A 24,055-nucleotide genomic window follows, 5' to 3' on the forward strand; every position below is an offset into this window, starting at 1 on the left:
GCCAGCTGGCATGTCCTTACTCTTAAATCTAGTCACTCTTAGAGTCACAGGCGGTGTGGCAATCTCCAGATTACTTACTGGGAATGGTTCTTGGTCCATGCTAATTTCCAAACCATACCCAGGAACTATTTTAGAAGAGTTCACCCAAGCCAAAGCCATCACTGGCACAATTCTAACAAGTTAATGGCTTAGATGATTGAGTTTCAGGCCTAAGAACATTCCCTGGCATGGATTAATCTGTACATCTATCGATGTTTCTATGGAAGCTAAGACTAAATAAATACTGTAATTTGAATAAAAAAGCCATCACTACATCCTTCTTTCACGAAATTATTAGCCATGTTTTGTGTCTGTAATGTATGGTGTTACAGTTTATGCTATATCTCAGTATTCAGAAAGTGGGTTTACACATAAGAGAGATGAAATTTCCTTCATGTCATTAAAAATATATGTGTTGTCCAAGGAAACAAAAAGTACAACAGAAAATTCTACTTTCTATGCCTCAGTTAAGAGCAATCTCCTCTCCACACACATTCTATCACATCACCAAAGATAGTGTTCAAAGAACACTTTCTTTACTCAGAAAGATATTTACAGATGTTGATAAGATCCCTTTTCAGCCTTCTCTTCACAAGACTAAATAGCCCCAGGTCTCTCAGTCCATAGAAGAGATGCTACATTGTATTGCAATGTTCCCACCATCAAAGAGAATGTGGTTGTGGTTTGTGGTTTTTGGTTTTGGGGTTGTGGTTTTTTTTTCTGTTTGATTGGTTGGGGTTTTTTTGTGTTATATGCTCCTAAAAAAAAGCAAGCAACCAAACCAAACCCTCTATATTTGGACCAAATCTTCTGGAATAAAGCCTTTCCTCTTAGCCATCTTCATCACTCCCTGGTTCTACTATGTGTGTCAGAAAAATATTGAAATAAAAACTATGCAAGACCAAGGAGAGCTACACTTGCTCTCTAGGGTTCGAAGCTGAACAGATCTGATTTCCCTGAAATTAAAAGGAATTACCGTGTCCCCACACTTTTTTTTTGTTACCTGTGAATATTTTCTAAACTTGGACTGATAGCAATCCATCTGACATGCTCATACATAATTAGCTAAGAGATAATGTTTTCCAGTGCTCACAACTGAATAAAACCCAATCATTTTCCTTCACATCAACGAAAAAACCTCAAGCACATTTTAATACAGAATTCTTCCTCTTTTTGTCAGCCTACTTATGTTTATTCTCTGCATATATCACCAGAGCTCTAACCAACAGATCTTTCCCTCCTGCCCATTTCTATTTAAAGAGAATTACTCAAAGAAGATGAGAAGAGGAATGTATTGTTACAAGAGGAATGCATCCTGGCCTGCATCAGGAACAATGTGGCCAGCAGGAGTAGGGAGGTCGTTCTGCCCCTATACGCTGCACTGGTTGGGCCACACCTCGACTACTGTGTCCAGTTCTGGGCCCCTCAGTTTAGGAAGGATGTTGACTTGCTGGAGCATGTCCAGAGAAGGGCAACAAAGTTGTTGAAGGGTTTGGAACACAAGCCCTATGAGGAGAGGCTGAGGGAGCTGGGGTTGCTTAGCCCAGAGAGGAGGAGACTCAGGGGTGACCTTATTGCTCTCTACAGCTACCTGAAGGGGAGTTGTAGAGAGGTGGGGGTTTGTCTCTTCTCCCAGGCAACAAGCACCAGAACAAGAGGACACAGTCTCAAGCTGCATCAGGGGAGGTTCAGGCTGGAGGTTAGGAGGAAGTACTACAGAGAGAGAGTGATTGCCCATTGGAATGGGCTGCCCAGGGAGGTGGTGGAGTCACCATCATTGGAGGTGTTCAGGAGGAGACTTCATAGGGTGCTTGGTTGCATAGTTTAGTTGATTAGGTGGTGTTGGATGATAGGTTCGACACGATGACCTTGAAGATCTCTTCCAACCTGGTCTATTCTATTCTGTTCTGTTCTGTTCTTATTTGTGATATATGAATATACTAATATGACAAATTGATGAGAGGCATTCCATAGCTCTGTTCCAATAACAGTGGTTGAGAAAATTCCTGATGTCAAAGGATATCAAATTAATTAAACCCAATATTGTTATTATATACTTTAAAGCAACTGTTAATGAACTGTAAACTTAAAAATATAGTATCTAGAAGTAGAACTTTCTCTACCAGTATTGTTATAAGCAGTAGAATTAAGTTGTAATACTTATTAAGTAGTATAGGTATCTGTGGTAGTTTTGGGCTATGCCTTTAAAATTTAACTGCAGATTTTGAGCAGAAAAGTAGAAAAATAAATCACTATTGGGTGTAAAAAGGAAAACAAAAGGTTATTCTAAACAAATTCATTGGATAAATGTCTGGGTTAAGAGAAGCTGTATCATAACAATTCTTCACATTTCACTTCCATTCCCATTCCTTTTCTCTTCTCTTCTGATCTTGGCAGTTTTGCTTCACTGGGGAGAAGATAACACGCTTCTGGCTGGCCTTGAGACAATCCTAATCCACTGCTTTCTCTCAGCTCCTCTCTCTCTTGGCACAGGGGGGTTTGGGAGATTTGGGGAGGCAGTGGAGCAACTTCCCTGGTCTTTCTGACTGGGGGGGTTCTGTGCTGTTTGCTAATTGTAAATATCTGTATAATATTGTAAATGCTGTATATTTTGTACATATTCATTGCATTCCATTGTAGAGTGTAGTTTTTGCTTGTAAATACAGCTTCGTTTGCTTCTAACTGAGTTGGTCTGGCTTAGAAGTTAATATGGGGGAAAAATTCAACCCACCACAGTATCCTATATTCATATATAACCTGCAGTCAGCATTATGAGCATACAAAGTATTTTATGAGCAGTCTGTCAGGAATACTTTTATAGCTTTGAATTATGCCTCATTTACCTTTGGTTATTAGAGTGGCCTATAAAATCCAGCGGGTGCTGACGTGGTGCAGTGTACTATTGGTGAGTTTTAAAACATTTTTTGACATTTCTGTGGTGTCTTATTCACTGAAACATCTGAGTAGACAGACAGACAGACCACAAGCCCTCTGTGGCATGAAAGTCTGACTCAGGTGGAAGCTTTTACCAATGCAACCTTTTGGCATCCCCAGTGTGTACCTCTACTTAAAAGCCATGTACTTTAGGTGTTGAGTTCTGAGGATGTCTGGGTAAAGTCAATGTTTCCTCATCTTTGTTGTTTTTATATGTTTGATCATAGTTTCTTTCAGTTGTTTTGGGGTTGCCATACTGATTGCACATATAAATGTGTTTAAAAGTACAGACCAAATGTACCTACTTCCTTGAAGACCTAACTAGTGCAGTACAATGTTGCCTGTCTTGTTCTGGCCTCTAACAGTGACACGGAAGCTTTCAGCTGCCTCCTGCTCTGTCCCTAGGCAGAGCTCTATGCTTGCTTTTTGCTTTCTCTCATAAAGAACAACTCTGCTTTTTGCTATCCTTATAGGCCCCTCCTAAAAAGCCTTTATCCATCCATGGTAGAACTGTGGTCCTGTGAGCTCTTAACCATGTGTCTCTGATCCCAGGGATTTTTACCTTGCTACTGCACGCAAACCTTGGACTGAGGGTTCTCCATGCTGTGTTAGTGTACAGACATGTTGAAGAGTGCTCAGCATCCCTGAAAAAGGATGGGAGCTTTCCTAGTGCTGTTCTATGGGTGCTTCCTTATTTATCTGTATACACTTCAAGTGGGTCCCATAACATTATCCTGTTATGTTGATTATCAGATTTCTCTTGTCCACATCACCCTGTTCACTTTGCCTGTCTCATTGCTCCACTGCTTCCTCTCTTGATTGTTGTTCCTCAGCTCCCTCTCCTTTTGCTATTAGTTTAAAGCTCTCATCACCAGCTGACCAGACTGTAAGCAGAAATGCTTTTGCCCTGATTAGCTGGGTGGATCTCATCTCTTCCAAGAAATCTTTTTTTTCATGAAAGATGCTCTCATGGTCTTAAAAGCACAATTCTTGTTGAAGATATCACATGCACTGCCAGTTCTTGATCTGCTGGTTCCATCCAGCACTCCTGAGGCCACTTCTCTTCATCATCAGTGTTGAGAACACACTTGACCACCATCCCTTTCCAGATGTTCCAGGATCGGACTGAAACTTGTTATTGTTGTGAATATTATGGGCATCAGTTTTTCATGGATTTGCTCCTCATGACAGACAAAGCCATTTCTGCTGACTCCTATTATCTCTCATTTCATCCCAATGCCACAGATGAAATCAGGATTAGAATATGATATTCTGTCATCCTTTAACTAGTACCAGGCTTGTTGTGCTAGCAGAGAAATTACAATCCTGTTAACCATCCCAGCCAGGTCTGCCCCTGGAAGTCATGGCCAAAGGCTAATGTCTTCCCAGGCTGTGATGGAGGAATATTGTCCTTGCTCAAGACACGGCATGCTGTTTGTGTGGTATTTGCTTTGCTTCTAGAGAAAAATAGTTGTTGAAGATTTTTTTTCTTATGGTTGTGCAATATGATACGCAGTTTTCAATGCAGGAAGCTAACCTTTCCATAACCCTGGGGAGTTCATGTCCAAACTTCCCTGGGTTTGCCACAGTAATCAGAAAGGCAAACAAGCTGAGGAATGAGCTTTATTCATTGACTTGTCTGCATTCCTGCCTAGCTTTGCATTTTAACTGATTATGTATTTTGGGTCAGCAGATTTGTACAGTTCACACTTCATTATCCAACAAGGATAGAATACTGAAAAAATTATCTGAAGTAGTGAAAATATTTCTGCAATTTGTAGGTTATTCCTGGGTGGGTTGTAAAGCTTTAAAATGCAGTCAAATTTAATCATCACAGATTTCTGCTAACAAATTAAGTAGTCCTTTTCTTGCAAGATAACATGGAAAGAAGGGATGGCAGATAGAGGGATTCCATCTGGAAGTGGTCTGACAAACATTGGAGTGCTTTGGAAGGCACAGATCAGGACTAGATAAGTGACAGAAGGTTGAAAAATATTCTTTTTGACAAAATAAGACATTCTCATGCTTTGGTTTCGGATAGATAACTGATCACTGAGGACTCCAGTTGTCAAATCCTCCTTAGGCAAATATGGTCTAGTACTGAAACTGATTGAAGTATGCACCCTCTAGCCTTCAAAGTGGCCAGTCAACCAAGGTCAGAAACACACATCTTCCATCTAACCAAGGACATTTCATTGTGTTCTTTTATATCAGCTCATGGTAACTGCTACAAGGAAAATCTGAAATATGAGCAGTAAATGCATGTTTTGTAGTAAGGATAAATAGAAAAGAAGGCAAAAAAAGCAACCAGTGCAAATTAATTCCATTTTATGTCTTCATTTCTTCATTATACTTCATTTTGCTTTTGGAGTTCTGGAAGTGAAATGCTTAAATTATTAGGTATTTTACTTTGTTTTCACTATGGATATTGCTGAAAAAAAAAAGTCTTGTATCTTGAAGACAAATAGCAAAGTAATTCTGTGCACTAGGTAAGAAACCATGCCAGGAAAAAAGAATGACTGGATCATTCTCCCAGAGCAGTACTGTTTGACATTAAGCAAGGAAGTGGTTAAATGCCAGGGGTGACATCTTCTTTAAAAAGGTGACCAGTACAGAGAAAAATAAATGATATTTACAAGGCTTATTGGCAGAGTGAGGAAGGAAAGTGTAATCCTATGGAGAGCCATTCTGGAAAGAAAGTCAACATGGGAGTGAGTGAGCCGCTTACCCAAGTGCACTGGCTTCAGCTCCACAGAGCTGTGAGCATCTGGCATGGGAACATGGGATATGGTGCCTTCATGCTTCCTTCAGACTGACTACCCTTTTTTTGGCCCTTTTTCTCTTTACAGGAACCAAGACCTTTGCATAACAAAAGATGCCAGTTTTATTCAAGTGGAATAGGATTCCTATATGATGCCTACCAGACAGAGGTAAACAAACTCCCCTTATCACATGTTCATTTCCACTGTGCTTTGAGGGGCTGGGGAAGAAGGAGGTAGGTGTTTGAAAGCATTTCTGTGCATGTAGGTCACGAGTTGATAGAAACCCTACTGGTTTTTTCTCCCACAGGTAACTCCCTGCTTGTCTAAGCCTCTGAGATTGCAAATCATTAAAACTAGTGAGGTTCTGAGTCATCATCAGTGTTTCTATCCAGTACATTACTCTGAGACTTTAGCATGTTCCTCTAAGGAGATTTTTGAAGATTTCAAGAGGAGTAGGCAACATCTAAATAAATCCATTTGCGTTGTCCAGAATACTTCAAATCTTCTCTGTATTTATCCAGCACAGGCCAAGAATGTCAGCAGTTTGAATGTAGCTTTTTTTATCCTTTCAGTGACATTAACATGGTTGGGAAAGTGCCTATACCCAAATGGCTAGCCTCCTGAGAAGTCCAGATTTAGTTTATTTTCCTATTTTTCATTTCATTATTGTGGTAAATTGGTAGGAGTGAAAAGGAAATCAAGCAGGGCAGGACTAAGAATAGCTGAACAGTGGTTTAACTTAGTAGCAGCTTATGTCCTTCATCACCATTCCTCCCATGGCTGAGAAAAAGTCTATGAGGAATGTTACCATTACTAACTCTAAAGAGCTTCACAAAGTGTATTACCAGATGAAGCAGCCAATACTCCTTAAATCTTGCTGCTAGGGCACCCTGTTTTTTATTCCAGAAAAAGTTTGACTAAAACATTTCACTGACCTGCTTGCCTAAAAACCTACCCAGACAAACTTGTGATCTGCATCAACGCACTTTCCTCTGAGTTTTACTCCATCCTCTTCTGCAGCGTGCATGCACACTCGGACACAGATGTGACCTGAGAAATGCTTCTGATTCCTATAACAAACTTTAAGCAGGTATCACACTGACCATAACTGCTTGCAGGTTCTGGCCAGGCCAGGCTTCTGGCCAGACTAATTTACCAAGATTTGCAGATTCTGGAAATATCTGAAGTTGGGCTGTACAGAGCTCCTTGTCCTCTTCTGGCAAACCCCTCCTCCCCTCCCCCATATCTTTTTAAAATGCAGTTAGTTTGTAATTGCATTCCTTCTGGTTGTCCACTGATCTAGAGACAGAATGTGCTATTTCAGAGTTAATGATCTGTGGCATTTTAATTTGGCTTTTGCTTTTCTAAGGTAGTGAGCAGGGGACGTGTTCTGCATGTTGTGGGAGCACCTAACTAGGAAGGCAAGCTTCTTTTTGATTGTGATCTCAGTCTGCAAGAGGTCTCCAGCTCGTGTAGTTTGCCTGGTTTGGTTCTTCTGTTTGCTCCAAGCCGAAAGAGTTTGAATTTCTTGCAATCACTATGAGGTGAGAACATTGTATCTAGACAAACACAAACATGAAAAAGCTAAATGTCTGATCATTGCAATGAAATAATCTCTCATGACAAGGAGAATAGCCACAAAAGGCATGTTTCCACCACCCTTGCTCACAACACACAGTAATTTGTTTATTTTGGTTTATTCACTGTTCTCCTAAAACTCTTTGCATGTTTTAAAAATATAGTGATAAAAATACACAACTACAGTAACTCCCTTGACCAATAATATAATATGTCTGGTAGCCTAGAAGCAGCTAAAATGATGTTTAAGATCTTGCTGATCTCCCTCTTTTGTACTTCTAAACTTCCACTGTAAAAAGGAGCAAACTGCCCTTACTGTTTTTTGGAGAGAGGATTACTACTTTCATTTCCTACCAGAAGTGGTCCCCAAAGCCATGCATCAGAACAAGCCAACTCCATCTTATGAAGACCTGATTCCAATCACACATGGGTATTTTAACAATGCAGGCCCTAGGCCATTTTGATTATGTACAGGTGGTCAAACTCAAAGCCCTAAGTTCCACTCGGTGCAAAAGCATTAGGGCATCCCAACAAAACGTCATTGACATGCTCTGCTCCAGAACTGGTACGATGTTTTTGTCACTTGTGAGCTAGATCTTGATTAAGCCTCTGCAGTCATTCATGGTAGAGCACTCCTCTTCTGCAGTGAATTGCAGCTCAGGTTAAGAAAGCCTTCAGCTCAATGTGACTTAAGGCAAATGAAGCTCTATGTAAAATTCCAGTAAGTTCAGATACAACAGAACAACGTTGATGAAATGGGAGCCTGTCTCAGAGTGTATCAAATGGTGAGCTTCATTTGCAGCTTGCAGCCTAGACTTTTATAACTCATTTTCCATTTTGGGTTAGAGGTGCTGAAGACAGTAACCACAGGTAAAGCCTTGTTCAGGACTGTACCCATGCTTTTTCACCCAACTTCCACTGCTCAAGCGAATCCTGATAAGGCAAATGTGGCAAGTCTGAGACCATCTTCAAGATAAACTCTCTCTGCTGCTGAGTGTGGTGTGTGTTTGAGGCCTTCCCTTTTTTTGCTGGGAGCAAACATGTGAGGTGTACAGACTCATCAACAGTGGCAGTTTTCACACTAAAAAGGATGCACGGATCCAGAACTCAGGAGCTGAGAAACTCCTGGTTTAACAGCTCCTGTGGAGACTATCCCACAGACTAACACAGTAATGGCTAAGGAAAACTATCCGACAGAAGCTTTTCAAAAGCAGGCATATATTCCTAAGAATGCTCCTTCTACTTTTTCACTATGAGGACTTTTCCATTCAGTAATACATTTTATTGCAGTACAATTTTTTTTCTATAAAAATAAAATCTATAGAAAGAATGCATTTTCTCACCTGCTACCTTTTAAAACCTGACAGTTTTCCAGGATTACAAAGTCTATTAATAAGATAAGCATCTCATGAAACAAACAAACAAACAAAACCCAACAAGCAACCAACCAACACCTTACATATAAAATATTTCAACTGGTCTATAGTGCTGCATAGAAGTGATTAATGCTTCCTGCACTTAAGGAGTCATTAAAAGAATTTATTGTTTGGATGGATAGTGGCTTATATGTGTTTGACTTTATTGTTCTAAGGTCTGCCTATACCTGCAATTCCTACTCACACAAATAAATCTTTTCAGTTTTCTATTCAGTAAGTGGCATCTATTTGCTGGAGTGCTTGGATCTTTTCTGAGCAGTGTTGGTTTTGAGTTTGGAGATGGTTCTTCTTGTTGTTTTTCCTAATTATTTCATTCTTCAGGAGGGCATTACTGAAGGACAGAGATTTCCTTTATCTGAAGCTGTTCAGACAAATTTTCTTCTTTGCCCATTTCCTCACTAAAATGGAGGGGTATTTGTACCCACTTATGTGGCTTGCTGTGGTGTAGATCCATGGTTCCTACATCACAGTTGTAGGGATCCACATCTCACCGTTGCAGACTCAGGGTCTCATTAAAATAATACCAGGCAGAGTGCTTGAAAATGCTGGCAGCCCTGGCTGCAGGTCAGTGCTGGGGGCTCTGGGCTCCATAGGGTGAATGCCCTGAGGCTCAGAGGCTGATGTCTTCAGTGACACTCCTGGAAGCTCAGGGATATCTTTCTGCCCTGCAGTCATGGATTTTAGAATCTCAGGATCTTTCAGCACAGCAGGTATTAAACCTGACATTGCCGTTTCTTTGTGGGCAGTAGAATGATTTGCATAACACTGAAACACTGAGAATAAAAGTAAGTCTCTTCTTTTTTGGCAGGTGACATGTTACAACTTAAACAGCAAGTGCCAGCTGAAAGTAAAGAGTAACACGTGCTATTGCTGTGACCTGTACAACTGTGAGAAGTAAGTACTTGTGTGCAGTCAACGGCCTCTGAGAAAACCTTCCTTTTATTTCGTCCATGGGGAGGAGGAGGATGTGCCCTTAGGCCTGACGAAGCAATACAAAAGGGACTTCTATGCTGAGGAATCCAGTTCCTCTGCAATTTAAGTCCTGGTGCCAGTAGAGAAGAGGTCACGGGTTGGATGTTACTGTTGGCATTGTTTCAGTTTTTCTTTCTTTAACTAAGCTAGCTCTTTGCTGCGTGATCAAAATTAAGCCCTCAAGTCATAGCCCTATCAAGGTTTACTTTTGATCTTGCAATTCAATTTTTCCATTAGATTTAACGAATCCTCTTTTTTATTTACCAAACTGAGTGAAACAAAATGAACGAGAGCATAGGTGTCCGTGAGCAGAGATCATGTTGTAAGCGCATGCAAAGCTCTTTTGTTAGCAGCAGGCTTTATAGGATTTTGCTGAATTGTTGTAGGGTAGATACAGAGGGTCTTGTGACTGTTTTCTGAAGCTGTCCACTTGACTTCCTCATTACCAAAGCATGAGATGTCAAAAGATAAGAAATGTCTGCGTATGCTTATGAGGATCAGCTGAAAGTTAGCACAGGGTTTTCATGCAACAATTTAACAAGAATAAAATGGATGGTTAGGAAAACTACATCACAGCAAAGTCCAAGGGCTTATAATGTGAAAGACAGAAGAAATGAACTCACACAACTGTCTGGCCACCTGTCACACAAAGATTTCAACTGCAAGCAGCATCATGTCTTGCCACATACAAGAAACTGGGGAGAATTTCTCACAGCAGATCTGCCTCTCTCACACTGTTGCACACCCCAGTATCACCTTCCCATGCACTCTTAAGAAGCCCTTGCAACCCTTCACTGTTCACCCACAGTCACTCTTCTGCCTCCCCATGTATTTCTCATATTTCTTCCTTCCTCTGTCTCCCATTTTATTTTGGCTTTGCATCCTTGTCACATGCTAGTAGCCCTGAGTAACCCCAGTCATCTGTAAGCTTTGGCTAGCATTCTGCCAGACATGAGCATTTTAGGCATAGGGGAATGAGGCTGACACAGTAATGCTTCTACACAAGGCTTCTTGCACAAAAGAGTAGCTCTTGCCCAGATCCTGACTCAGCTAGAGAAGCAAAATGAAATTTGGGACTAGAGGGAAGTCAACCTATACACGCATATTTCTTATGCACACAAGAAACACAAAGTGAGTGTGGGTTTATGGAATGGATTAAAATCTCTTATGAATCTTAGAGCCTTCTGCTTGTGTAAGAAATGTTAAATCTGAACATGGTGGAGGCATACAAAAAAGAGGGAAAAAGTAAAGTATGCACAAATTTTACACCTTTTCTATGATAGAAAAATAGTGGAGTTGCATAGTTGCAATGCAGTATGTTCACACTGAGAATGCTTTCTTCCGTGGTACATAGCCAGCTGTTGCATGTTAACACTATATTGAACAGTCCCAAAAAAGAACAGGGGTCTTAAAGGGATGCATTCAGGTGTCAAATAAAGAGACTGAAACTCTGTTGCTTAAAGCATAAGGTAATAACAAGAAAAGATCAGGAATCCTCCCTATCTAGATGGAGATCCTTAGTGCCATTTGGGTTGTCTGAAATGCCTGGAACTGATCACCACTGTGACAATATTCAATGATATAATTAACTACATGTGTTCTGCTATTGGCAGCAGTCTACAGTGGACAGCAAGAACTTATAGCACTGGCATGGGCAAATCCAGAGTAAAGAAGCAGTCTTGCTATTCTACAGACTTGATAATTCCAGTTCATAGGGCAGCTAGAGAGAAGTGGGGGGAGACACTCACATAAATTACTTTGTGTCAGCCATGCAACAAACTGGTATGCAGGCAGGATTGCGAGTCAAATTTCCTCACCCTCATGGCACCTGAAGCTCTGGGTTTATTTAGTTAAGCAATGTTTAGGCTCATGATAGAGCCCAAGTGAACTCAACAGTAGAGGATCTGCAGTGCCAGAACCATGCCCCACAACAAATGATTGGACATTTCCAGGAGCTGCTGTGCTTGGCTTGGTTCTTCCCAGAAATGTCATTTCTCCATGCTGATACCTTTCTTGGCTTTCCCTAACCACCATCCCCACTTCTGCCCCATGTGAGCACAAATTGTTCACTTCTGGTTTCCACCATAAGCTAATGTCAATTTCTTAACAGTGCAAAAATGTTCTTGGCACTTAAAACATCTTTCCAACTCAGATAGCTGCTCTAGGAGCTCATTAGTGGGCTGACATGAAAGCAGGTACTGGAAAGAACTGTAGGAAACTATGGTTTCAAATTTTGCAGAAGGGTATTTCTGGCTTTCGGCAAGACAAAGGATTGACTTCACAACATGCCTGATTTACAATAACCAGTGCAGTGTAGAAATAGACAAAGAGTTTTGGACAGTACAGCATAAAGGCACAACTTTATACTGTACTGTGTTGCATCTGTTAACTTTGAACTGCAGACACCACAGCCAACTGGCAAAATCTCCCTTCCTGTGGTTGAATTAATGCTTAAGCACCTTGCCTTCCACAGTTTGAGAGGTGCCAGTAGATTTCCAGGTAGGCTAGTTTAAAAAAGCGATGCTGTTGGAAGGTCTCTTCCAACCTGGTTTATTCTATTTCTATTTCTAACCAGGCTTTGGCTGGTAGCTGAATGACAAAGGCAGCATCTATATATATGCCAGGGCTGTGCCTGTGCTCAGAAACCCTGAGCAAAAAACCAAGGTCCATGCTAGTGCCCAACACCAATCGAGGTGCCCAACATCAGTTAGTTAAACTGCATGTTTAATGCTGGCATTAGCAGAGAAAATGTTTGTCTACCGCAGAGCTTTCTCCAGTTCATCTGAGGAGTGTTTGGGTGGGAGCATGGATGAAGACAAAAGTAAACAGGAAGGATTCAGATACTCTGCTGCTTTGTATTGTGTGCAAAACCATTCCCACCACAGTGACACTGTCTGCATTCCCTTTCAGTTCAGAGCAGTCTGCCAGCTACTATGAATTTCTCGGTGTGAGCAGCTGTCAGGACGTGCTTCACCTGTATAGACTTCTGTGGTCCTCCACAGTCCTCAACATCATCGGGTTGTTTCTGGGAATTATTACAGCAGCTATTCTTGGGGCATTTAAAGACATGGTAAGGCTCAGTCTTCTGCCTTCTTTGAGGACTTCTGTGCTTGTTGGTCATACCAAATGGGTTAACACCAAGGGAGCATAAGTGTACAAAGGGGGCACTTTAAATGTCTCCTGTGTGATCTCAGAGTCTGGAATTCTATCTTTAGGCTAAGCTGCTGCCAGCTGCTCACAGCTAAGTAGGTCAAATATGTGAATGGAAAGCAAAAAACAGGCATCTGTGTGAACAGATGCTGGCAATTCACTTAGTGCTATCTCTTTTTGCTTCTAATTCAGCACTGTGGGCCAGCACAGAGTTTGAGGATGCTTGTTTGTAGCTAGCACATAAAAATTAAGACATAGGTGTGACTATTCAACTGTAGCTAGTTCTTTTCCCAAAAAAATGGGTGTTAATTCTGAAGTACCAGTCAATTTTATCTAAGTAGATGTATTGTGGTCACCTCCTCTTTTTTTTTCCTTCCCCCCCCCCCCCCCCCCCCCCAGTAAAGAATGCTGCCCTCTAACTGTTCCCTGTGCAACACTACAGTGTTGTGCTGATGTGCACCACAGCAGTCAGAAGTAGCTGTGTGATAGACGGGATTCTGTAACGCATCTGCCTAGATTTTCTGATGTTGAAAGGGTGGAGTAGCTGTTCCTGGAATTATCACTGTCAGTGGTCATGTTTGCTAATGCAGTGCCTAGAGATCAATCAAGTGGCTCTGGATTTACTAGGCACTCAGAAGAGTAGATGGTCCTGGTCCAAAAAGTTTCCAAATGAGCAGAGGCTTTAGGATAGAAGTAAAATTCAGGAGCCAAAGGGAGATGTGGCAGCAGAGCAAGTTATCCTATTTCCTATGACTATTTCAGAGATGAAAAATAAATAGAAAGATGGATGAAAGGGAAGAAGAGAGGGATGGAGCAGGGAAGAGAAAGCAAGAGAGATGGGTGAGATGTACATCAGGAGCACAGACTAGGGGGAAGGGGCTGCTCAGAGCTGTCTGCCAGTAAGCCAAGGACTGGAGGCCATTTAGGCCCTGTTCTGACGACCCAGTGTGCCTTAGCAAGCATGCCCATGCTACGTACAACATCTTTTGGGTACTTAAAACAATGTGACAGTGCAGGGCCATGTGAATGATTTGAAAATCACCTTTGTTAAGAATTTTTAAATGTTTGCTGGAAATATTCCTCTCTGTAACTTAAGGCAAGCAAGGACACTGAGCCTTTACATGTAAGAAACACGTAGATGATCTGTGCTTTGTGTGAGAGGACTCTTGCAAGGAGTTGAACAAATTGCAGCCAGCCAGTGAAGAGTTGCAGTCCAGACTGCAGCTGGAGGGAGTGGAAGAAGCTTTCCCAGTTTAATTCATCCCCTCCCTCGGAGAGGAGCAGTGGCAGAGGGGAAGCAGAAAAAAACAGTGGGAAATAAGGGGAAGAGCAGCTGAATGAGAAGGGTAAGGCAGGCATCATCTACACTAAGTACTTGGTGGGACACTGCAACTTTCTAGTGCTGCTAAGTATTTTCTCCTGCCTAGCAGATGGGTGCAAGTACCTCCACCATGGGCAGCTGTGTACATTGGTAGTGCTTCCTTGAGGTGGGGAAGGGTGCATAGAGCCAGCCTGAGTCCATGAAATCATCTTGCACACACCAAAGCTTACGTGGGATTTGGGCTGATGATTCATAGCTGCATGAGCTGCACAGAAGCCATCACTGCACTGCTCACAAGGGACACCAAGCTGAGGATCCATTTCTGGGAGAACTGAGGAGATGTTTCTGGGATATCTGACAAGAAGTTTCTGGGAGAACTGAGGTCTCCATGACCTGGCACATTCCCATGCTGGGAGGCAGAACTTGGGTCAAGGCTTAGGCCTTACTGGGTGGAATAAAGTTGTGCAGAGAATTTGCAGTAGTGGTGGACAGGCAGCTTCCCCCTGGGCTTGGCTGAAGCAAGCCTGTTGGTACTCCAGATAAAGATCTGTTCTTAATAATCTGGATTTTCTCTCCTGTGCAGCAGGAGCAGAAAAACACCCTCACTGCCTTAAGGGAAAGATGAGATTGTGTCAGTTGCCTCAGTGCAGGAGCTGTGCTATGCTTGAGAAAGTGTTACCACAGCAGCAATTCAGAATGCAGTGTCTGCTCCTTGCTCCTGCCTGTGCCTCTTCAGGATCCTTTCAAGTGACATACCAGAGCTGGTTTGCTAATCTGCTGCTGGCTTTCTTTGCAAAAGGAGTAACTCCTGAGGCCAAAAATAAGCAGAAGAGGGAGAGAAAGAGGCATAGGATTGAAATAAGAAAAAAATATCAAAATTTGTGGGGGAAAATTTTCTTTCAGGATGTCAACTTCCCAAAGAAAGGCTCACTGCCTTTTGCAGTGAGAGGTGCAAAGCCCGTTCAAATGCCTCAGGGCATTGCTCCGAGGCTGACTTCCAGAAAACACAGGGACAGGCTCAATAGTTAAACAAAACCCATCATGTTTATCTCTAGAGAATGCTGGCAGCCCAAACATGTCACAGCTGGGAGAGTTTTCAAAACAGTGCTATTGCCTCTAAACCCATCACATTTCCTGGACAGAAAAAAAGAGAAGTGTTGTTTTGGTTGTTGTGGGTTTTGTTTCCTGTGACAAAGTCCCTGCAGACCCTGGCACGATCCCTGTGGTTTTGCTGCCTGCCAGAGGGCTGTGCTGGCTCAGCGGGAACCATTTCATCCTCTCCCGACCCCCAGGGTGTCAGCTCCCAGTGGCCCCAAGTGTCATCAGTAGAGCCATCTTCTGTGATCTGCTGAGTGCTGGCAGAGCTGCAGCAGTTACAACCGTACCCTACCCTCCTTTTCAGCTCTACAGTGTACTTGGATATAGGACACACAGGCTTGGCAGGTACCTTAAGGTCACCTTTAGCAAAAAGCATATGTCCTTGAAGTTTCCAAAATGGTAAAGCACCATTATTATTTCCTCCAGAAGACAGAGATAAAGAAATGCATGGAAAAGTTCATTTGCCTAGTACCAAGAATCCATCTAGAAACTCCCTTCCCAGCCCTGGTATTTATCTGATGACTTTTAGATATTTTCCTGACACACCTTGCCAAGGAATCTGCCTGCCCTGAGTTTAGAATTGCATTAATCACAAATACTGATGGTCCTGGGGGGTTGCTGGGATTTGGTGGTGGGTTTTTTTTGTTGGTTTTTGTTGTTTTTTGTTTGTTTGTTTGTTGTTAAATAATCAGTCTCCTTGACCGTTCTCAAGGGAATATGAACATATTAAATATTATTCCCTTATCCACTCTTCTCTTCCCTTACCCTACTTTAAGGAGACCAAAATGAACCCCAGTTACTGAACTACTTGCCATGTGTTCATGTCTTAGTACAGGTGCAGTTTGATGTTGTAAGCAGTTGTAGCTCAGAAATAAATGCTTTGGCAGATTTTTGTTGGATCAGCAAGCTGACCTGCCCTGCTCTGCAGCTGCACAGCCCAGCACCCGGAGAGTGTGGCCAAGTGGGGAGTGGCCAGACAGCCCCTCCAGCCACAGCCTGGTTTCTCTACACTCCCTGACCCCAGGTGCCCCCCTGGCACTGGTAACACTCCCTGGCCAGTTTCACAGCTTATCATTTTGGCTTGGGTGGTGTTTCAGTTTAAAATGTCTCCACCTCGCCATTTTGTGTGACTAATTTAACATAGTGTCATTACAGGAACACTTGATAAAAGCATCTAACCAGCTTCAATACCTGCAAATCATTGCTGACTCCAGGCTGAGACAAGATAGCCTGATAAAAAGGTGCTTTGATCAGTGGATTTGGGGTGCATGACTCCCTAAAACTATCTTCTAGGACTGTTGTGGTGTCCATCTGTATTAATTGGGGAGTGTTGCTACTATAGTTGGAGAGAACGTAAGAGGATTAAGTGACATTCTGGGAGAAGGAGAGCAGCACCCACAGGGACCAACGCCAGAAAGCTGGTGACAGATGCAGAAGAGGCATCTGTATTTCACATTGGGTAAAAGAAGTGTTTCTTGCTGCATTTATGTCCGTAGCCAGAAGGAAGTGACTGTGGTAGGGCCTGCCTGCTCTGAGGAAGGGCATACTCTGGGAGGAGGTCTAGCCTCCAGCCAGGGTGAGCCAAGTTGCTGCCCTTCAAACCTTTGGGTCTGTGGCAATCTTCTTAGCTGCTCCTTATTACTTCTTTCTGAAAGGCAGTGTCTATCCATTTCTCTTCACATATCCAACTAGAAGGACAAGCAGAAAGGAGGTGTTTAGAGGACAGTACCTTGAAGATGAGAGACTTGCCTTCTTCCATGAAGTACACTCTCTGCTTTCCTGGGGTGCCAAGTTTCTCTAGAGAGCTGAGGCCTAGATTGTCAGGTAATCTTACATAGACCTAGACAATGTTTTCCATGTACAAATACAATTCACACACCTCATTCTCAATCACACAGAGATCTCACACTATCTCCAGAGGATGCAGTGATTTATGTCTCTCACTGATAAATCTGAAAGGAAATATAAAAAACCAAAACAAAACAAAAACCCCAAAAGTTTGGCTTCTGCTTTCAATATTTATCTGGCAAGCACCACATTTTGTTATTGCAGTAAAATTTCCATGCTCTCATGTAGAGGAATCTGCTAATAAAAACAAAGGAGGGAAAAGAAACCACTAGATTTGTCTCACTTTGCAAAACAAAGAGACATGAACATCTTTCACAGAGCTCTGTAGCCTTTCACAAATGATTATATAGTGCAGGGGTTTAGGGTTTAACACAAACCCTCCTTTCACATTTAACTTTTTTTTCCCCCCCCTCCTTTGGTGTTATTAGCTGGCTTAATAGGAATTTAGAAGCTATTACTTCTTCTTGCAAGTCTCATCCTGGGGTGCATTAAGAGGATTATATCCAGCAGATCGAGGGAAGTTCTTATCCCCCTCTACTCTGCCATGGTGAGACTTCAACTGGAATATTGCATCCAGTTTTTGCCCCCCAGTTCAAGAGGGACAGGAATCTACTCAACAGAGTCCAACAGAAGGCTGTGAAGATAGGCTGAGAGCCCTGGGGCTTTTTAGTCTGAAGAAGAGAAGACTGAGAGGGGATTTAATAAATGTTTATAAATATCTGAGGGGTGAGTGTCAAGAGGGAGGGGACAGCCTCTTCTCTGTTGCACCCTGTGATAGGACTATGGGTAATGGATATAAACTACAACACAGGAGGCTCCACCCCAACATGATGAGGAACTTCTTCACTGTGAGTTCCCCAGAGAGATTGTGGAGTCTCCTTCTCTGGAGACTCTCAAGACCCACGTGGATGTGTTGCTGTGTTAGGTTCTATGATCCTGCTGTTGCAGGGGGGGTTGGACTAGATGATCTTCAGAGATCACTTCCAAGTCCTAACATCCCATGATCCTGTGATCTCACACTGCAGTTAAAGAACATGCCAATAAAACAATGGGATATGATGAAAGACTTTATGCAGCAGGAATGAGATACACATGTGGGGGGTGATACTGGGCAGGCAGCAGCAAACTCTATTTCACAAGTGAGAGGGAGCTGTGAATGAAGAACAAGTGGTCTGGAAAGAGAGATCTTTGTAGATCTGTGGGGGAAAACAGAGAAAAGACATGAGAGCACCTGGGAGTTGCCATTGGAAAGAGTTTGAAGCAAATTGTAAAGGACTGGGTGTTTGGGGCTGGTGGGAAAGAGAAGATGCAGTCAAAGTTGTATGCTGTGCTCTTCAGGCTGTCTCGTGTCTGGAGTTCAGCCAATGCTTCTGTAACTGATGCTAGGGAAGAACCAGCAGTCTTTTTCCAAGTCAAGAAGATTAAAATATCTCTGTATTTCTGGTCAGAAAAATTCACTCCATATAATCTGTCCTCTAATTCTGTCTGCTTCTTCTGTTTCTTGTAGTACTGGTATTATGCTGGAAAAACGAAAGTTGTTACATTGTTAGTTGCTTGCGTTAGGATGAGTTCCTGCTCTGGCTCCACTCTGCATTGTGATGATACATTGTCGTCTTCTGTGCTCAACAGGTACCTCTGTCACAAATTGCTTTCAGCGCTGCACCTCCTCCTCAGATCCTGTACAATCCTGCTCAGCAGATCCTGACATATGCTGGGTTCTGTCCGTCTGCAGCAACTCTTTCTACATATCCATCCTACCCGTTACCTCTTCAGGTAGAGTACATTGGAAAAGCATACACTGCTACTCAGCACAAACTCTGCAGTGGTAAACCTTGGCTCCTGGGGGTCTGAAATGAGGCAAGGAAGTTGGATCCCAACTCAGACTCTTCTCTGGGATGACAGTCTAGGCCTGGTTTTCAGATCTGTTCTCAGATTTTAGGCTTTCTCTAGTTGTCCTTTGGACTTCGTCTGCTGACCACAAATCCTAATGTGGGATTAGCGCTGTGCTGCAGTGCACATGAACACAGCCCACATGTTAGGCAAGATAAAGCAGCAACAGAGGCATTGGGGAAACCAAAGGGAACACTTGATACACACAGGATTTGGCAGAAAAGTTCACACACTTTAGCTCACCTTACTTTTAATATGGAGATAAGTAGATTAGAACTCATCAGATGGAAAGCAGACAAGAAAAGGGAGGAAAAAAGAGGTCAGTGTAACAATGATACAGAAAGAATTGTGGATGGATAACAGTGATAAGTTCTAGTCACACAAAGTTTTGATTGCCCCAACAATAGTATTAGGTGGCAAGATAACCCAGAAATAGGAAGTGTTTGTACACACCAGATTCCAATGCCACAGGATGTTGTGGAACAATATAAATGAGGGGCTAGGAACAGCAGCTGCTGTTAAATACAGGGATGCAGGTGTCACTTGCATCTCAGCAAGTCCCCAAATGGCTGCCTGACACAAGAACCAAGGGGAGCTTATCAGACAATAGAGCCCTTTTTTGTTTTAGCTTCCTATAAGCATCTGCTACATGCACATCACTGGGAGACCAGTATAGAACTGCTCTGACAGTTGTTGAGTCTTACTGACCAGAGGCAGCTGGCCTGAAGGCAGGAGGGAAAGCTGCCAGAGGTGCAGCTTTCTCCCCTTGCGTGAGGGGATATAACATGAGCTGAGTCAACACTGCTTCACCTCCTTCAGAAGGATGAGATTCAAGTTGTACTCCAAGCTTGTACTGCATCTGACCGAAGCTGGCCTGGAAAATACAGGGAGTGGTGCTGAGGGTGGTGTTTGCCTGGACTGTTTTAGCCCCAGAGTGAAGTGAAGAACGGAGATTGAGCTGATAAATAACTGAATGTACTGAGGCCCTGGAGCAATCATAGAAGGTTTTAGTTTGTTTGGTGTTTGGGTTTTTGTTGTTGTTGTTGTTGTTAGTGTTGTTGTTGTTATTGTTGTTGTGTTTTTTTTAAATCACAGTAAGACCATCCAATGGCTTATTGTACTTTGGCTGTATAGTGCTAGACCAGTGGGTACCACAAGTTTTGCAATACTTTTTAATTGGAAACACTCTACTTAGCACAAATGAACCATGGAGCAGTTCCCCAAAGCCTCCTGGGCTACATCTGTTACCAGGCAAAAATACTGGGACATGATGACCATCCACACCGGTAAATTGTTAGCATGTTCCTGGTATGGGTTTGACCCAGACCATGTAACAATCTCCAAACAATGCCCAGAAAGGGGTCAGAGGACAGCAATGGGAAAGAACCATTCCTGGTAGGCAGTGAGCACACATTCACTCTATTTTGGTGGTAAGAGTTCAGACGTAGCAATGTAGTATGCAGGGTGCCAGCTGGCTTCACAGCCAGAGAACAGTCCTTGGCTCATCTTATTTATTAACATAGATGGGGCCAGGCACTTTTGGAGACCTTGGGTTGAGAGGAAAAAAAGAACAAACTCAGAGACCTCTTTTTCTTTGCATTTAGCTGAAAAGCTGTGCTGTTCTGTAGAGTTCAGTTAGCACGTAGCCAGGGCTAGAGAGAGAAGGGGATAAAAACAGGCAAAAGAAAGCAATTAAGCTGAATAGATGCATGTGCGTAGTCATGGGAATCAATTGCAACTGTTCTGTCCTGGGTCCACTGTGAAACAGAAAAGTATTGTATTTGCCCCCAAATCTTAACTACATTCCAAATTAAACACAGTTCTTTACCCTAGATTTCTACTTTTTCTAAGAATTGTGTTCATTTGTCTTCTCTTCATAACATTCAGAGAGACACACCACCAACTGTCCCTAATCCAGGAGAAGTTAATGAGAAGCACTGGACTCCAAAAGTGAAAGCACTTAATCCTTTTCCTGGGGAAAAAAATAAAAAATTAAAAAATGGCAAGCTGTCTCATTATGGTGTAGTTTGGAGAGAATTAATTTCTGCACCACTGTATGACTAGATAATAAACTGACTCAAAGCTACAAATGGTGAATGTTAGAACCAGGAACAGCCAGGACCTTAACTGCCATCCATTTCCATTAGTTGAGAGCTGAGGGCTGGAAATTAAGTCTTCATGACCCACCTAAGTGTTCAAAGCAGTGCTCAGGCTACTAGATTCAGGCCTTTACAAGTCCTTCTTAGCTGATCCTGGTCTTTAAGATAACTACAGGCCCTAAGGCTAGGATTCATTTGGCTAAACACAGGGGCTGTTGAGATCTAGTGTTGCCTGATAATGTGATCAGGTAGCTACCTGGCCTCTGCTGCCACTCTGAGAGGGTCCAGGTCCTGTAGTTCATATGCCACATCTGTGGATGTCTGAGATACCCCACAGCATCCCAAAAGTCCTGGTCATTTTTATGTGCACAGTGTAGAAGACTCCACCTTTGTTGGTCTACCCTTCAGAGTTTACAGAGAGAGTGAGGCAGTTCTTACGTGTTGATTATCTCGGGCTACAGACGCAGGATGTGAGTGATATGATTGCACCCTAAAGACCTTTCCATTGAGCAGGGGTGTGGTTCAGTTGTTCTATGTTACTTACTGTGTTGTGCACTTCAGTGTCTATTTTCCTGAGCCTTCAACCCGGACATCAAAACCTGAGGCTGAACCCTGTAGCCCAGGGGTGCAATTCAGCTGCCTAAAGATACAGTATCTGAGACAGCCTGATGTTTGCAAGACAGGGCTGGCTGATGTGGGCCAAGGTCTACATGAGAAGTGGGCCAAGGTCTACATGAGAACTGCACATATTTCTGGAGCAGATGGCAGAAGGAACCTTTAGACATCTCAAAAAACACAGTATTTTTGCTTCTATGTAGCCCAAGAGCCTCATAAGGACACGAAGATGAATGTATCTTCTCAGCATTCCCTTTGACTTGCAGAAGGTTTGGCTAAACAGTGGTTCTTAAGCCCCTGCATTTCACCTTACTCTGCACATAATCACAGCAGGGCAGGGGCACACATGGTTGTTTAGTACAAAAAAGGAGCAAAACCTTCTTTAGCTAAGAGTTAGGAGAAAAAATTAGCTATGCCAGTTAATGAAATAGAGCAATTTGGGATCAATTACCAACTAATAACTCTAGTTCAAGCCCTCACCTCAAACAGAGGAAATCCACAGACATGGATCCTCCTGGAAACAACCAGCTTGGGTTAGTCTGGCATGGAACAGGCCTACCCTAAGTACCACTGTCACTTGCATCAGCCGGAGCTCTTCTAGCTCAAAGGCTATGAACCCGAGTTCACATCATTGAGCTGTTTCATTCCTAGTCTTCTGCTGAAACCAACAGCTCACTCAATAGCTGCTTGCTAGAGAGGCAAAGTCCTGAAAAAAAAGTCACAACCTGAGCCGATGGTAAATGCTTCTCAGTTCACCTCATGCTTCTTTGTCCACGAGCAGAAATCAGCCAAATGCAAAAAGAAAAAAAATTAGAAAAATAAAAAAAAAGACAGCAATAACAGGAATGCATTTGACACAATACACAATTAACCAGGCTGGAAAAGACCTTCGAGATCATCGAGTCCAACCTATCACCCAACACCATCTAATCAACTAAACCTTGGCCTCATCCATGCCATCGGTGCCTCATCCAGTCTCTTTTTAAACACTTTCAGTGATGGTGACTCCACCACCTCCCTGGGCAGCCCATTCCATAAGCAGCATTTCTTTTGTTTACTGTGGCATGTGCTCACAAAATCACTCATCACTTACTGGTACAGTTCGGTCGCAACTAGTCTTGGTAAGAGAGATGCCAGCTGGTCAGGTAAATGATTAGCTGTGTAGAGACTGGTGGTGATGACAGCAGTAAGGGTTGTGCCAATCATTCCTGCCAGAGAACTCATTATAGAAGCAATTGCCGGCAGACAAATTGAAACAGTGTCTGCAGTTAGAGGGGGCAGGGAAGCAACAACTCCAAAATAAATAAAACCAAACCACCCAAACCCACAACTACATTTGGACCTGGTCTAGCTAGCAAGTCAGTCAATATACTTGCACTGCCTCCTGGAGAGTTAAAGGACATAACCAGTCTTCCTGTCAGGATGTCTCCCATTCTCACTCACCAAGTCATTCTGTGGTACAAATGCAGGACAACATTCTCTTCACCATGGGAGTTTCACTCAGGGCAGCAGCTCCGGCTCATCTGGAGCCCCATGGAGAAGCCAGGAACCATGGCATGGGCTCTGCCAGCCCTGGGCAGCTCTGAAATGCCCTTGTCCAAGTGCCAGACATGGTATTGGCCTTCTGGATGGTGGGTATTTTTTTTCTTTTCGTTTTTTGGAAGCAGGAAGCAACATTTACTCGCCCAAATTTTTCATTTCTCTTGAAAAAGATCCATAATTGCTAATTTTTGTGGGGTTGTTAGTTTGTTTGGCTGGTTTCTTTAGATTGCAAACACTTTAGGCCTGATCCTAGAGGACCTGAGAACAACTCTCTTGATGAAACTGACAGACTGGCATGTGCTGGCATATGAGGGCAGGATCCGAATAGAATAGAATAGAATAGAATAGAATAGAATAGAATAGAATAGACCAGGTTGGAAGAGACCTTCAAGATCATCGTGTCCAACCTATCATCCAACACCACCCAAGCAACTAAACCATGCAACCAAGCACCCTGTCAAGTCTCCTCCTGAACACCTCCAGCGATGGTGACTCCACCACCTCCCTGGGCAGTCCATTCCAATGGGCAATCACTCTCTCTGTGTAAAACTTCCTCCTGACCTCCAGCCTGAACCTCCCCTGCTGCAGCCTGAGACTGTGTCCTCTTGTTCTGGTGCTGGGTGCCTGGGAGAAGAGACCAACCTCTGCCTGTCTACAACCCCCCTTCAGGTAGTTGTAGACAGCAATAAGGTCACCCCTGAGTTTCCTCTTTTCCAGGCTAAGCAGCCCCAGCTCCCTCAGCCTCTCCTCATAGGGCTTGTGTTCCAAGCC

At 43.0% G+C, this 24,055-nt stretch overlaps 1 protein-coding gene across 3 annotated transcripts in view; it reads left to right on the plus strand.

Annotated features, from left to right (window-relative positions):
- Positions 1–24,055, plus strand: part of TMEM255B (transmembrane protein 255B) — a 77,528-nt gene that overhangs the window by 51,958 nt on the left and 1,515 nt on the right. For all 3 annotated transcript variants that reach the window (XM_068168757.1, XM_068169889.1, XM_068169462.1), the window contains 4 exons: positions 5,823–5,903; positions 9,558–9,643; positions 12,632–12,791; positions 18,768–18,911. In XM_068168757.1, coding sequence (XP_068024858.1) covers positions 5,823–5,903; positions 9,558–9,643; positions 12,632–12,791; positions 18,768–18,911 — 471 coding nt within the window. The remainder of the gene's footprint in view (positions 1–5,822; positions 5,904–9,557; positions 9,644–12,631; positions 12,792–18,767; positions 18,912–24,055) is intronic.

The sequence above is a fragment of the Melanerpes formicivorus genome, unplaced genomic scaffold (assembly GCF_026170545.1).
Source record: "Melanerpes formicivorus ecotype bairdi unplaced genomic scaffold, bMelFor1.0.p_v2 SCAF_1, whole genome shotgun sequence".
Taxonomy (NCBI): Eukaryota; Metazoa; Chordata; class Aves; order Piciformes; family Picidae; genus Melanerpes; species Melanerpes formicivorus.